General features: G+C 43.2%; 1 protein-coding gene across 1 annotated transcript in view; it reads right to left on the minus strand.

Annotated features, from left to right (window-relative positions):
• LOC126252562 (spondin-1-like) overlaps window positions 1-15,892 on the minus strand; it is a 692,355-nt gene extending 676,463 nt beyond the window's left edge. Inside the window, exon 1 of the mRNA XM_049953462.1 lies at window positions 15,836-15,892. Coding sequence (XP_049809419.1) covers window positions 15,836-15,879 — 44 coding nt within the window. The 5' untranslated portion in view covers window positions 15,880-15,892. The remainder of the gene's footprint in view (window positions 1-15,835) is intronic.
• Window positions 15,893-17,014: the final 1,122 nt, after the last annotated feature.

The raw sequence follows: 17,014 nt of genomic DNA on the forward strand, positions 1-17,014 counted from the left end.
GATGAAGCAGGATTAAGCACACTGTCAGCACTGAATCATAGATACGACGAACTAGATCAGCTAGGGAAGAATAAGACAAAGCGACTGATGTGTTTGAATCGTCCTGTAACCTGCTGAAACCGTGGAAACCAATGTTGGGAATTTGGACTTCGCTTCTCCAGACTACAAGTCCAGCACCCTAACCACACGACTGTGCTCGGTGCAAATTTAAGGATGAACGAGAATGTCTTAGCAGCCGAACCAAGTCTCATAGACTCGAGGACCATCTTCGTTCTTGCTCTCAGTCCGCTCTTGATAAAGAAGGCTGAAAATTTTCATGTTTGTTATATCTGTTGCCCGTCAAGAACTATGAAAGGCTGATTACTCATCTAACGTTAAGAAATATTTTTTCTGGATAGTTTTCACTTCCAGAATGACAACTGCACCAAGCAGTGACTGTCAACTGAAATGAGACTTTCTGGCAGCTGAATAAAGTGTGCTACATTGTGGCTCGAACTCGAGTCCTTACGTTTCACGAGTTTCGTATGTTAATCTCTAAGGACGTCATCCATAATTTTTTCATAAGAACGTTGCCAGCAAAGTGTAGGTGTATGAATCACTATCTAGCATAAACAGGAGTGGTCTAGTAAGCAAGGTAACAAGAGTTCTAGCCGGCCGAAGTGGCCGTGCGGTTAAAGGCGCTGCAGTCTGGAACCGCAAGTCCGCTACGGTCGCAGGTTCGAATCCTGCCTCGGGCATGGATGTTTGTGATGTCCTTAGGTTAGTTAGGTTTAACTAGTTCTAAGTTCTAGGGGACTAATGACCTCAGCAGTTGAGTCCCATAGTGCTCAGAGCCATTTTTTGAACAAGAGTTCTCTCTTGTAAATACCCCGTGAGAATAATGTTATTAATAGCTGTCTATACATCTTTTAAATTCTACCGGGGACGAAGGTAGCGGTGCCGCTGCGCTTAAAAATATAGTTGAGAGGTGACTGTCGTGCGGAGTGCAAAAAGGGTTTTGTGTTTCATTGCCGACGAGAGGAAGTCAAAGGAACGAGTGTAATGTCACGAAAGCAGTTCCTAGGAATTAGGTAAAAGCAGATTAGATGTTTGAGACGAGCAAAGTTCAGGGCACTAAACAAGTTCACCTCAGATGGTAACACTGTGCCGTATTGGTTGGTTGATTCAATTCGATCATCAGATCCATGTGAGTGTACACGAACGCAACGCAACACCTCCATTGTATATCGTGCACACACTGGGCTACCGGAAGACGTGCCCTTGCAGGATACGACTATTAACTCTCAAACGAAAATAAAGCCAAGCGAATGGGGTTCTCTTTCCAGCACTTAATGCAGTATTAGACGGATGGTGTCCAGCTGCTGCGCTACATCGTCATGGGTGACGAAAAGTTTGTGCATCCTGTTACAGATGAGACGAGGAAGCATTATTGTCATTGGGACACCACTTGTCTGAAATCTTCAGTATCAGAGAGGAAGGTTATGGCCACACTCTTCTGGGTCACGGTGGTTTGCTACTGACTGATTTCCGTGAATGCTGCCAGTTATATCTCTCTGGAGAGATTGTAGAAGGCGATTCGCAGAAGGCGAGCGAGATATCTTTCGAAAGGTGTTGTGTTGTTGCTCTACATCTTTTGACCGTTTACAGCCTCTGTTATGCATGATTTGTTCCGATGTTTCCGACGGACTGTGTTGGAAGACCCTCCATTCAGTCCGTATCTGTAGCACCAAGTCATTTTAATCTCTCTGGACTATTAAAGAACCACATTTCACGTCTCCACTTCATATCCGATGCTGACGCACAGGACGTGGAGTTAAGTGGCTCCTAGAGCTGGACCCCGATTTATTTTATATCGATTTCGACAGAATGGTTTACTCTTAGACATATCTTACTTACTGAATTACCTTTGTACCGTCAGCGACTATTCTTGAGCAGGCAGTAAAAAAACTGCATGTAGCATAGTCTATTGTTAACGCATCTTCCAAATGTAGGGCATTAGATGTCGAATACTACACTACTGTTTGTAAAAAGTGAAACACTCAGAATCATTGGTCTGCAACACGTCGCAATAAGGGAACGTGTAGAACAGCAGAACCGTAACAAGTGATTTTAATGGCAGAGGTGGCGTGCACTAGCGCAACAGCGCCCTCTTTTGTGTGACCAGACAGTTCAGCGTTACGGAACGCTCAGTAGGTGCCGGAGGCGCTACACGAGGTGGAAACGTGCAACCAAATGGAACTATGCCTTGCCGACTTCACAGGGTGGAATATCGGCATGTGAGTACGTTCGAACGGGGCAGAGTCATTGGTCTCTGTTGTTCCGTAACACTGTGGCTCGTTCTGGGCACGGTGCTTCAACAGTGAAGCGTATGTGGAAAAGCGTATGTGGAACCAGTGGAGAGAAGAGGGCTGTATAGAACGCCGGTAGGGCACTGGACCAGACAATGTGGCTACAGCGCGAGATGATCGCAGTGTTGTCCGCTTGGCCGTAACCTACAGAACAGCAACGTTGGCGCAATGTTGGAGCACTTTAACGAGTGTGGGCATGACTGCGTCGACGTTCCGATGCCGTCTTCCGTCGGCTCGGCTGGTGCACGCACGCCTCCGTGTTGGCATCAAAAATGGTTCAAATGACTCTGAGCACTATGCGACTTAACTTCTGAGGTCATCAGTCGCCTAGAATTTAGAACTACTTAAACCTAACTAACATAAGGACATGACACACATCCATGCACGAGGCAGGATTCGAACCTGCGACCGTAGGTGTTGGCATCCATTGACCAGAACCCACTAACGCCGCTGACTGAAATGGGCACGTGATCGCCGACACGGACGTGCTGAGTAGCAAAATGAAGTGTTTTCAGATAAGTCCGGCTTCAACTTATTCTACACTGATGGCCCCATACGCTTTCGACGCCGCCGTGGCGAAAGAAACGGGGCACACTGTATTATCGAGCGGCATAACGGACAAACGCCAAATGAGGCGTCATTGCCTATAGCACATGATTAAGCCTCCTACGTCTTGAGGCCAATCTGAACACCTACCGCTACATCGGGGAAGTTTCACAGCCCGAGGCGCTGCCCCTCCTGCAGGCCGTTCCACATGCCATATTTCAGCAGGAGAACGCCCGACCACATGTCGCGAGGAATGTGCAAGACTTCTGCGAAGAAAGACGGGTACCACTGCTTCCCTGGTCTGCCCACTGGAGAGACATATCAGCGTCTAACATGTCTGGGATATGGTGGGTCGGCAACTTGTTCGTTCAGGTCCTCTTGCAGCCACAATTGATGTATTGTGGACGCGCTACAAACCGCGTGGCAGTGTATTCTTCAGCAGCGTATTCAGGCGCTCTTTGATTCCATGCAACGGCGTCTAGCGGCTCTGATTGCAGCACGTGGTGGCGCTACTCCGTACTTAACGTCCACTCTCACATGCACGTACAGGTCTGTAATGTTAATCATTTGTGGAGAGCCATGTCCCTAATCCACGGAAGAAATTTCATTGTGATCACATCTCTTGGCCTTGGTGTTTCACTTAGTTCAAACAGTAGTGTATTTGAGTTAGCACTGGGACAACAAACTGCTACGGCGTCAAGTCAAACGCCGGCACGCCAGTCGGGAACGAGAGAGGAGAGAGGGCTATGAAGAAGACATCAGCCACTTGCACGCTGGCCGACCCCTCTCCAGGACGACAACGCGACACCAGCGGCCTCTATGTGACGACAATATAAGCGCCGCGCCCTGCTCGCCGCGGCCTGGTTCTACAGCAGCATCAAGATTAGGCACTTTTATAGCACCTGAGGCGTAGCGCCGTATACCGATCCCGCCTTGGAGGCGGTTAAGTGGGAGATGTGTCTCAGAGCTGGATAGTGGCAGATGGTGACGCGAGACTGGACGCGCACGTAGTTTATGTATCAGCCGATAGAGGACAATATTGGATAGGGGACTGATTTAGTTTCGATTGTGCCCACTAGAGTGCACTAAAGTAATAGAATGTTTTTCATAAACTGTTCTAGTATTTTCATGAAATGTTGTTATGTCTTTTTGTGCAGGTAAAATGTTATAAATGTGTTTTAGCAGTATGAAAGATGCGTGAGTGTGGTTTAAGGTTAATATGAAGATAATTGTTTAACGAGTTATGTAGTGGGATTTAGTGTGGGAACATTTCGAAGAAGTATGGATGTGGACAAAGGGGATTTTTGAAGAATAGATGTGTAAAGTTTATGGTAAAGGGAAAGTTAATTCAGGTATAAATAACAATAGTAAATAACTTTATGCATAAACAAAACTTCAGCATATTAGATAATTACGTCGGTAAAAAATGCAGTCGTTAGGTTTACTATTTTGCGATTGGTTATTGATGAAAAGCGCGGACTGACGCAGGAGAATGTTGCATTGCTATTGGCTGTTGAGTAAACTGACCAATGGTAAAGCAATATTATTCGCGCGCCTTTCTCTGCTGGTAGAGAAGACAGAGTATTCTAGAGAGGAGTCGGAGCCTAGCCATGAAACACTTCGGACGTGTGTAGTAGTAGTTCCGATGGAAATTATAAGTTGCCGGATCTAGCAGTGTTTCATACATCAAAAGTGTTGTACAGTGACGGCATAATTATTCCGATGGGTGTGTAGAAATTTCGGAATTTTTAAGTGAATTTTGTGACGAGAAAAGACATAAATTGCGCGTGGCGTATTGAGCAGGTCAGTGGCTAAAAACTGTGACTGCATTAGGTACCGACAGACTTACTATTTGGCGAGCATTCTCAATAAAAAACAATCCGTATTTTTGAAGCTATTACGTTTTCGGGAAATGCAACACCATAAACTTGCTAACGTGAGTGAAAGGGATTGTGAGTGACTGTGTTGAGACTAGCACGGGCTCGGCAGTGATACTTGTTCACCTAAGTTTCAGAATATATTAATTAAGGACAAAATTTCCAACCTTTCATTTCGTGTGAAAACTTTCTCCCGAAACGAAGATTAGTGACTTTAATTGCAGCCTGGTTCACGTCGAAGTACAGTAGGTTTCGCTCGGCTTCCCTACTGATGATATGCTGAGACAATGTTCACAGGTAGGTGCAGGTTAGTCGTAAAGGGACGGTAAGAACCGCGCCGCCGCACAGCGATTTAAGAATTGTATACACAGAAGAGCTTTCTTATTTTGCATGTCGCCCTTTGCTTACGACTCAGATATGTAATTCTCAAAGTGAAGTTTGTCATTTACTTTTCGTAATAAAACCCATTAATACGATTTGCTTAAATTGCTGTCTAACGATCCGAGAAAGCAGATTTCCAAGACACCCCATATTCAACGACTAGGGAGAATTTAATACAAACCACACTGGCCTAGAATGTGCGCAGCTAGAAAATTTCCTAGCAGCTTAAAACTGTGTGCTGGACCAGCAGTCTTGTAGGTAGGGGATGAGATATTGACGGAAGTAAAGCTGTGAGGGCGGATCATGAGTTACGCTCGGGTTCCTCCATTGGCAGAGCACTTGACCTCGAAAGGCAAAGTTCCGAGTTCGGGTCTCAGTCCGGCACACAGTTTCAATCCGCCAGGAATTTCCTAATCGGCTACTTTAAGGAACTGTTCCAACAGTCTCTTTCAATGATTAAGAGAAGCAACTGAAAACTTAAATGAGGGTGACTGGACAGGGATTTGAATTCTGTTCTTCCCTAATGTGATCGACTGCCTTAACCAAGGTACCTTGTAGCTCAGGCCCTGTACTAATTTCACAATAATTGGCCTAAACCTACAGATGTGTCATTATTATTAATTTGTGGTGAAGAAGCGCTGACAGTGTCGCTGCTAAATTTCGTACGATAAGGCTAACCAGGTGTAGGTACTACTGTAATCGATACACCAAGCTTTAAATTCTTAAAGGGGTAATCGCCCGCTTCAACGATACAGCTTTATCATTAATACTCCAATTCCAATCAAACATATGTAGTATAATGCCATTTTAATAATTAATGTACCCATCACGTACCAAATGATGCTGTGCGTATTTGACACGATTCGGTATTAAAGTAGGTAATGACCATTATCTCCCGGTTCATAAAACACAGAATATATGTTAAACTGTGGCATTCGCTTGATAAATGCACTGCTTCGTCACATAAATTAAGAGCTTCGCAACAGCGGTGAAAAACTTTTCTAGCTATAAGATTTATGAAACATCGGAAGTTTTCAACGAAATCAAATGCGTATTTAGAAAACATCCACAGACAGTTTATCACGCAGGCACGCAGAGAAGGGCGTAAATACGAGTCGCGCAAATGGCACGCAATTACACAATTGCACTCTTTCTAATCGTAATTCTGCCGGCTGCAGAGAGCGAGTGATTCTGTGTTCAGATCGGATACTGTGACTAACTTTGCCTTTAACTGATAAAATTATTAATTTATAAAATCCGATTAAAATTTTGGCCTTCATCAATTTGAAAGTGGATCGCAGATTAGAGACCACGGTTACAATAACGGATTTTATAGTCAATAATTTCAAGTCTGGTACATCTAACATACAATCCAACATTCAGATAATACTATGACACAAATAGACCAGAAAAAAAACACAATGTATACTCGTTCACGTACAGTAAAGATATATTACAGACAGAGCGCTAGCAGCAATGGGCATGAGGCGAGGGGTGAAAGATATTGAAAGAGAAACTTCATAAAACACAAGTAATGAAGATAGGAGGAAAGAAAGAAGGGTAACTGGGAGAAGATGATATCATTTGCTTTATTTTTTAACAGAGAGAAAACTGGCCGTACTCGTAATTATTTTCGGGGGGAGGGGGTTGGGGAGGCGAGGGGGGTGAGACGGAGGGGTAAAATTATGTGGTTGACTGAAGAAATTGCTTCAGCTCTTCTTCAGCAAAAGAGCACAGAATTTTGTAAGAAAGAAGAGGAGCCACTTTTGTACGCAATGTAACGGTGACCCTAAACTTGAAGGAAGCTTAAGACCAAACACCCAACAATAGTTGATATAACAGCTGCTGCCGAAGATGACAAATCGAACAAACATAAATACTGACTCAATTGAAATATAGCAACAAAAAATTTCTATCAACGCATATCTGTTAAGCCAGGAACTTGTGATGACTCTATAATTTTTATCGCTATAAAACTAATGCATTTATTACTCCATCTTCTCTGAGATCGGTCAAAATATTTTCTTACCTTAGGTTTTCAACAGCTGCCTTTCTACAGAAGCTGATTGCGGATGTGTGATCCATTTCTTTGGTAGCTTTGTATTTGTCAAAGTCTGTTTCCTATTTTGCGTTAAACTGTCGTATCAAGACCTTTGACTTGTTCCTACAACATGCCATAAGAATCTTAATCCCGATCTTCCTCTTATTTACGTATTTTGCTGTGTCAAAATCCATGTCACACTACAACAGTTATAACAGCCGCAGTTTTCACATTATAATTTCTTCGTATGTTTCCAGAAAGAAACTGTTGCATATCGTGAATAGTATCTTCAAATTTGGCATTAAAACCATGTATAATACAACTCAAACACTAATCAATATTTTGACACACTCCAAATTTTTTCCATGTATAGGTATTGGCCTATTCAGGGTGGTCCATTGATCGTGATCGAGCCAAATATTTCACGAAATAAGCGTCAAACGAAAAAACTACAAAGAACGAAACTTGTCTAGCTTGAAGGGGGAAACCAGATGACGCTATGGTTGGCCCGCTAGATGGTGCTGCCATAGGTCAAACGAATATCAACTGCGGTTTTTTTTTAAATAGGAACCCCCATTTTTTATTACATATGTACGTAAAGAAATATGAATGTTTTAGTTGGTCCACTTTTTTCGCTTTGTGATGGATGGCGCTGTAATAGTCACAAACATATGGCTCACAATTTTAGACGAACAGTTGGTAACAGGTAGGTTTTTTAAATTAAAATACAGAACATAGGTCGTTTGAACATTTTATTTCGGTTGTTCCAATGTGATACATATACCTTTGTGAACTTATCATTTCTGAGAACGCATGCTGTTACAGCGTGATTACCTGTAAATACCACATTAATGCAATAAATGCTCAAAATGATGTCCGTCAACCTCATTGCATTTGGCAATACGTGGAACGACATTCCTCCCAATAGCAAGTAGTTCGCCTTCTGTAATGTTCGCACATGCATTGACAATGCGCTGACGCATGCTGTCAGGCGCTGTCGGTGGATCACGATAGCAAATATCCTTCAACTTTCCCCACAGAAAGAAATCCGGGGACGTCAGATCCGGTGAACGTGCGGGCCATGGTATGGTGCTTCGACGACCAATCCACCTGTCATGAAATATGCTTTTGAATATCGCTTCAACCGCACGCAAGCTATGTGCCGGACATCCATCATGTTGGAAGTACATCGCCATTCTGTCATGCAGTGAAATATCTTGTAGTAACATCGGTAGAACATTACGTAGGAAATCAGCATACATTGCACCATTTAGATTGCCATCCATAAAATGGGGGCCAATTATCTTTCCTCCCATAATGCCACACCATACATTAATCCGCCATTGTCGCTGATGTTGCACTTGCCGCAGCCATCGTGGATTTTCCGTTGCCCAATAGTGCATATTATGCTGGTTTACGTTACCGCTGTTGGTGAATGACGCTTTGTAGCTAAATAGAACGCGTGCAAAAAATCTGTCATCGTCCCGTAATTTCTCTTGTGCCCAGTGGCAGAACTGTACACGGCGTTCAAAGACGCCGCCATGCAATTCCTCGTGCATAGAAATATGGTACGGGTGCAATCGATGTTGATGTAGCATTCTCAACACCGACGTTTTTGAGATTCCCGATTCTCGCGCAATTTGTCTGCTACTGATGTGCGGATTAGCCGCGACAGCAGCTAAAGCACCTGCTTGGGCATCATCATTTGTTGCAGGTCGTGGATGACGTTTCACATGTGGCTGAACACTTCCTGTTTCTTTAAATAACGTAACTATCCGGCGAACGGTCCGGACACTTGGATGATGTCGTCCAGGATACCGAGCAGCATACATAGCACACGCCCGTTGGGGATTTTGATCACAACAGCCTTAAATCAACACGATATCGACCTTTTCCGCAATTGGTAAACGGTCCATTGTAACACGGGTAATGTATCACGAATCAAATACCGTCCGCACTGGCGGAATGTTACGTGATACCACGTACTTATACGTTTGTGACTATTACAGCGCCATCTATCACAAAGCGAAAAAAGTGGTCCAACTAAAACATTCATATTTCTTTACGTACTACACGAATATGTAATAAACATGGGGGTTCCTATTTAAAAAAACGCAGTTGATATCCGTTTGACCTATGGCATCGCCATCTAGCGGGTCAACCATAGCGCCATCTTGTTTCCCCCTTCAAGCTAGACAAGTTTCGTTCTTTGTAGTTTTTTCGTTTGATGCTTATTTCGTGAGATATTTGGCCCGGTCACTATCAATGGACCACCCTGTATAACACAGCTATACTGTGAAGCAGGCGTTAGAAAAACTGATGAATGTATTTTTTAAAGGTTTTATGGTATTTATTCTGGTCCGCGGAACAAATTACGTAACTTGATGAATGAAGAAAAAAGAAAGGTTCGGTGGCCCGCATATTACGCACATTGAGCCGGCCGGAGTGGCCGAGTGGTTCTACGCGCTTCAGTCTGGAACCGCGCGACCGCTACGGTCGCAGGTTCGAATCCTGCCTCGGGCATGAATGGGTGTGATATCCTTAGGTTAGTTAGGTTTAAGTAGTTCTGAGTTCTAGGGGACTGATGACCTCCGCTGTTAAGTCCCATAGTGCTCAGAGCCATTTTGAGCACATTGAGGTAATATCAAAGGCTTCCATGAAGAGTGAACCACAGAGCCCTGTTTGCGGAGGTATAGATTAGAAACAAGCGCATATTTAAGAAATTGAGATAAAGACTAGACGTTTCGGCAGCAACTCAGATATTCGATTCTGTGAATGCCAAATGTTCAACTGAAAAAGAGAGAGCAAAGAATGAATAATCTTCACGCCTACCACATGATTAATACTAGTCTCTGGGACAGCGTTATACTAACGGTTATGAAAATTGGCTCAAGCCGACAACAACCTGAATGTTTTCGAACTTGGTTCATATGCATATGAGGCACTCAAATGAAAACAAGACAGATGGAAAAAAGAAAGTAAGCTGTTCATTATTTCAAAAGTAGTCGCCATAACTGTTCATAAATTTATCCCATTGCGAGACAAGACGGTCAATGCATTCATGGAAAATGTTTGCGGTTGTCATGGAATCATGATAGCAACCAAGCGTGCACCCGTCCGAAGAAAATCAACGGCCACGAATATCTTTCTTCAGGACTCCTAAAATATGAAACTCGGATGGAGAGATGTGGGACATGTGCCCCAAAGAAACTTCTGCAGCGAAAGGGGAATAACCTTGAAACACGGGGTTGTTTAGAGTACGTTGCTGAAGTTTCGCTGGGAAGCCCTTACACATCCATCATACAGTCCCGAACCCTCCCCATGCGATTTACGTATTTTTGGAGACCTGAAGAAAGACATTCGTGGCCGTCGATTTGCTTCGGACAAAGAAGTGCACGCCCGGGTACATTCATAATTCCATGGCAACCGCAAACATTTTTCCATGAAGGCACTGATCGTCTTGCTCACAGTCGGATTAAAATATTAACAGTAATGGCCATTACTTCTGAAATAATACATAGTTTACTTACTTTTTTTGCATCTCTCTCGTTTTCATTTGACTGCCCCTTATATATCAGTGTAACAGCTGTGAGTTCGTGGAGCGATTTCGCACACGAACATACGGCAACACCATCTCTTTTGAGTCCGGAAGGATCGGTGCGATACTATACTGTCAGCGAACAATCGTCAGAGAGGAAACGTGAGAACGAATACCAAGACGTCAAAGGACGCAGTATCAACATGCTATTCATTTCGAATGCGACATGGCGTTCATAGGGCACGGTGCAACTATAGCAGTGCGCATGAGGAATCAGTTTAGGTTTTCAGTTATTGCTCTAAATCACTTAAGTCAATTGCGTGTTGGTTCCTTCGATAACATTAACTATTTCGCTCCCCACCGTCCTTCAGTATGAGCTTGTGCCCCGTTATCGAATGACCTCGACGGTGTCTTCCTTCTTTCCTTCCTGAATAACTGGCTATTCAGTCTAATCCACAGTTCCGGCTCGATATTCATCGTTAGATGTCCGCTGCTAGTTTGAGTGTCAAAATACGTTGATTTTGGACAAGTTCCGTCTGCTTGTGTGTGCAATGCTGGGGGTCCCATTGGATACAACATACGACTTTTACTTCTGCTTATTGAAGGCAACTCATAATGAAGTCACAGCATCACGGGCCCTTTTATACACTGGAGCACCAAAGAAACTGGTATAGGCATGCTCATGCAAACACAGACATATGTAAACAGGCAGCATATGGCGCTGCGGTCGGCATTGCCTATACAAGACAACAAGTGTCCGATGCAGTGTTAGATCGTTTACTGCTACTACAATGGAAAGTTATCAAGATTTAAGTGAAGCTGAACGTGGAGTTAAAATCGGCGCACGAGCGATGGGACATACATTCTTCCAGGTAGCGATGAAGTGAGGGTTTTCCCTTACGGCCATCTCACGAATGTACCGTGAATATCAGGAATCTGTTAAAGGTTCAGATGTCCAATCACTGCGGCCGGAAAAACATCATGCAAGAACGGGACCAAAGACGACTAAAGAGAATAGTTCAACATGACAGAAGTGCAACCCATCCGCAAACTCCTGCAGATTTCAGTGGTGGGCCATCAACAAGTGTCAGCGTGCGAACCATTCAACGAAACATCATCGATATGGGATTTCGGAGCCGAAGGCCCACTCTTGTACCCTTGATGACTGCACGACACAAAGCTTTACGCCTTGCCTGGGCACATCAACACAGACATTGGACTGTTGATGACTGGAAACATGTTGCCTGATAGAACGAGTCTCTTTTCAATTTTTATCGAGCGGGTAGATGTGTACGGGTATGGAGACAACCTCATGAATCCATGGACCCTGCATGTCAGCAGGGGCTTGTTCAAGCTGTTGAGTCTCTGTAATGGCGTGGAGTCTGTGCAGTTGGAGTTATATGGGACCTTTGATACGTTAGATACGACTCTGACAGGTGACACGTACGAAAGAATCCTGTCTGATCACCTGCATCCATTCATGTCCATTGCGCATTCCGACGGACTTGGGCAATTCCAGCAGGACAATGCGACACCCCACACGTCCAGAATTGCTACAGAGTGGCTCCAGGAACACTCTTCTGAGTTCAAACACTACCGCTGGCCTCCAAACTTCCCAGACATAAACATTATTGAGCGTATATGTGATGCCATGCAACGTGCTGTTCAGAAGAGATCTCCACTCCCTCTTACTCTTACTGCTTTATGGACAGCCCTGCAGGATCCATGGTGTCAGTTGCCTCCAGCACTACTTCAGACATTAGTCGAGTCTGTGCCACGTCCTGTAGCGACACTTCTGCGAACTCGCGGGGGTTAGATTTGGTGATGTTAAAGTCGTGAGAGTTTCTAACTATTATATTTATACATAAGGGTTGAATCAGTTGCAATACACATGTACTTCTCAAACTCAAGATCGACTCCTGTGTTCGCAGGCTATATGTGGCGATAAATGTGTAAGCTGTCTTTGAGGCACGGCGTCTAGTTCGCTCTTACTGTTCCACGTGGAAGATACCGTTCGGCAGGAACTGTAGTTATCCCTGTTGCTGGCTTGAGGACTCGCGCAAATGCTGCGTGGAAGAATATTCCCCAGGGGCCTCCCTTATTCCATGCCAAGATGTTCACAGTCTGTGACTGCACAATGAGCTAGCTGCAATTGATGTCAATAATCTAACCAAAATTGTTTCTCTAAGCAGTGTTCAGCTGCTCCCAAACATTTGAAAAAAGTCATTATTTAACAACCACTAAGAAGATGCTGCAAAGATACAGTCTTTACTTGAATTAGTTTCGATGGCACGTCATATTCAGTCGACCTATACATAGAAACATACGGTATAAGAATCATTGTACAGTAAAATTTTCAAAATTAAAAATAATAATGTTATAATTTCAGCAAACGCTTACAATAAAGATGCTCTACAGTCCAAAACCATAAACAACTTATTGTTGCGCACGGGAAACCATCCCATTTCTGTCATCTTGTACGTTTGCGTCGAGGCGTCTCCTATTGCAGGCTACATACTACAGCAACATATACATCAAACATTTACTGACACTTGCATGAGAAACATAGCATAAATTCCAGTTAGGGCTAATATATAATTCTCATAGATGGTAAAGTAATTAGTAAGTAAAGCAACCGAATATATTTAATTCGTAGTGGATGAATTTGTTAAAAGAAACTTTCCAAGTATTTTACGGAAGTCTTAATGTTTCATGTGCCTTACGCCCAACTAAACGGCTAATGAAACTTACACGTGGAAACTAGTTCAGCAAAATCCTTGTGTACGTAGAACACTAACGAGTTCGCTGACTGTTGTTGCGTCTGATGTACTGGCTAGCCTTTATTGAAGCGCCCTGCTGATGTATATCGTCAGAAAATCAGTGTTTTGACCTTAAAACCCCTTTTTTCTTGTATTTCCATAATTATGCTCACGACGCTGAGTGCACCCAATCCTGTCTCCGAGTAAGGAAAACTAATTAACGGTACCAGGTACTGAACTTCTGTAGTGCGTATAATAACCAAACTTATTCGTCATTCACCCACATTTGTTTATCTTAGCTTGGTTACATGATGCTTCAGTTCAGTCGGAGGAGGTACTTTTTGCCCAGAAACGAGTGATTAGAGCGATGTGTGTAGCTGATTAGTGAAACCCTTTATTTCGAATTTCACATTCTCATTACGCTGCTTCATCTATAACAATCTTCATGAGTAACACGTTCATCGTTCTTATGGTTCGTACAAAACAGAAAGACAATCTGTACTGGAAAAATGTCATTGGTCATATAGGCAGCTCACGTGTCTTATTATTCATTTTGTAAGTGCACATTAATTTTAATTGTTATAGTGCATTAATGTATGCCCTCGATCGTTTTGTTTACAACCGTTACTCATGGGTTTGATTCTTCCAAGTTGTGAATACATACATGGTGACGAAATCTTTGAAATGGATACCTAAGATTGCTACGAGAGTCGAACACGTGATACGTGGCGCTAGCTCAAACCGGTAGAGGCACGCAGAGAAAACCTAAATTTTGACGTTCCACCGACGACGAGGTTATTATGGTGGAGCAGAAGCTCAGAGTGGGCAAGGATGGAGAAGGAACTGTCTTGCGCTCATCTTAAGTGATTTGGTGACTTGAAGGAAAGTATGGGATGGTGGAACTGGAATCTGAGACCCACTCTTCCCCAACTGTCTTAACTACAACTACATCTGAATGGTCTACACTTTTCTTCCATTACCCTACAGGAAGTAGTTATCCTATAGGTCCCTCACTGATCTCAGATCTAACACAAATCGTTTTCCCAGAATTTACATTTTCTTATGAAACCTATAAAAGTTTATAATTGTACATCGTTTGTATTCCTCAGCAGAAAGCTCTAGACTTAAACGCAATATCTTTCACTCTGTTGCCTTAAATAGCTACTACACATTGTGGCAACTCTCATGTAACTCCATTTTAAACAGGAAAGAGGCCAAATTCCCCATGAGTTAGAGTACATTTCAGCCTATAAGTTAATGTTTGTACTTAAATTATGCTGCGACAAAATAACTTACTCTGTGCATTCTGGGAGTAAAGAGCACAGTGCGACAGTTTTCATCAGTGGGAATCAAGGATTGAAGGTCATTTTAAAATGTTCTACCTCGGCTGTTTTTCGCAAGTTCTCAAAATTCAAAAATGGTTCAAATGGCTCTGAGCACTATGGGACTTAATATCTGAGGTCATCGGTCCCCTAGAACTTAGAACTACCTAAACCTAACTAACCTAAGGACGTCACACACATCCATGTCCGAGGCAGGATTCGAACCTGCGACCGTAGCGGTCGCGCGGTTCCAGACTGTAGCGCCTAGAACCGCACGGCCACTCTGGCCGGCCCGCAACTTCTCAGTTTATTATATATTGCCTGTAAGGCCTAAATTGGTGAATCATGCATGATATAATAAATTGAGTACTTGTGATAAACAGTCAAGGCGAAAACTTCAAAATTACCTTTAATAACTATATGAGTGTGGTGCCCCACACAAGAAAAGACTAAAGGTTGCTGACGGCCGACAAAAAGGAGTTATAAACATATATAGTCAAATGAGAAGTACTGACACATTTCGTTTTTGCGGAAAACGTGTGCTCACAACAAACACAGGTCAGAATGTGTCTGCTACTTCACTGCGTGTCCCGCAGTATTTGTGAGTTATCTGCTATATTATCATCTCACTGAGATTCGCATACGATGTGTGTACGTGCCGTTTTAAACGTTGACATAACGTTTAGCACACTTAATTAGCATATGGGTCTTTCATCTTATCTAGACATAACCCACTCCAGCAACAGTGTCCATATTGGAAGATAATTATTGTTTGAAATTCGACATAGTTCACTATTCTGTTTGTCGAGGTAGATGACATTTTGAAAGCAAGAAGGAGAAGGTTGTACTTAATTTTTAAAGTTGACAGTAAAGTGGAAAATAACATCGATACATTTGTATGTTTTATCTTCGCATTGAACGCCAAAGGCAAGCTGCTGTCAGTGGCTACATCTAATTAAATACACTAATCATGCCTTCTACGGACAACTGCTTCGCCGAATTCATATTGCGTGTGGTACTTACAAGCGAGGCGCAGAAGCTGCGAATCTCCGACTGTTGCGCTCCATGAGGCGTCAGACGCAGCACTGGAAAACTGCCGCGCTCGGCGTCGCTTATAGGCGGCGCGCTGCCGTGTGTTTCGCGGCGCCCCCGCATGTGGCGCTTGCGTCGGCTGGATTCGTGTTCTGCGATACCGCATTCCGTAGTGGCGAAAGGAATACTTGTTGCCTGTCCTATCTGTTTCATCTTGCTTTTACCGCACGGCCATTGATGTTTTTGTTTACACTGAATTTTTTTGTGTTGAAAGAACAGGAGTAACACTCAATTCTGGAGGCAATCTGCTCATGCGAATCGCCTTCGATTTTCAAGCTAACTTCGACATTCTCAGAAAGTTGTCAAACCCGGATACCTATATTTCGAAGTGAGTTGCAGCTCCAGTTGACTCATCAGAGCATTTCTTTTGGTGCAATAAAAGAAAATACTCTACATTCCTGTCAAGCTTCATACAGGCTTTCTAATTATATTTCATTTATGATATCTCTGGGAGAAAGGAACAGCTGAGAGCTTTATTTGGCCTTAGACTAGAAGCTGTGTGCGGCTGGTCCCGGCGGAGGTTCGAGTCCTCCCTCAGGCATGGGTGTGTGTGTTTGCCCTTAGGTTAAGTAGTGTCTAAGCTTAGGGACTGATGACCATAGCAGTTAAGTCCAATAAGATTTCACACGCACACACTAGAAGCTGACACTGCAATGGAATGTTGCAGGAGGCAGGAGCTGAACAGTTCTGCGAGCGACAGGAATTTCGAAGGAATGGAGAGGAAGCAGTCGTGTTGAAAGTCTAATCTCATAATTCTGCGATACAGAAAGAAAAAGAAATTGTCCCGACGGCTATTAATAATGCTCGACACAGAAAATAACAAACAATGTGACAGTTATTTGCAATCTGCCCTTCAGTTTAACTGTCTCTAAAAGCGCTAATGACTAATCGGAGATCAACAGTTTGCAATACTTCAAAATAAGGATGTACTCATCACCTTGCTGGTGCTCCAAGTTTCATGTACAGCAAGATCTGGTCTCTCTGAATCACTACGAAATACGTGGCAGAGGGTTGTTTTTATTTTTCAATAAACAAAAATTAACAAAAAAATAATTATGTAACTTCATTTTTTCGAGGTGATAACATAACTATAAAAATAGTTCTATTTAG

This window comes from Schistocerca nitens, chromosome 4 (assembly GCF_023898315.1).
Source record: "Schistocerca nitens isolate TAMUIC-IGC-003100 chromosome 4, iqSchNite1.1, whole genome shotgun sequence".
In the NCBI taxonomy this organism is placed as follows: domain Eukaryota; kingdom Metazoa; phylum Arthropoda; class Insecta; order Orthoptera; family Acrididae; genus Schistocerca; species Schistocerca nitens.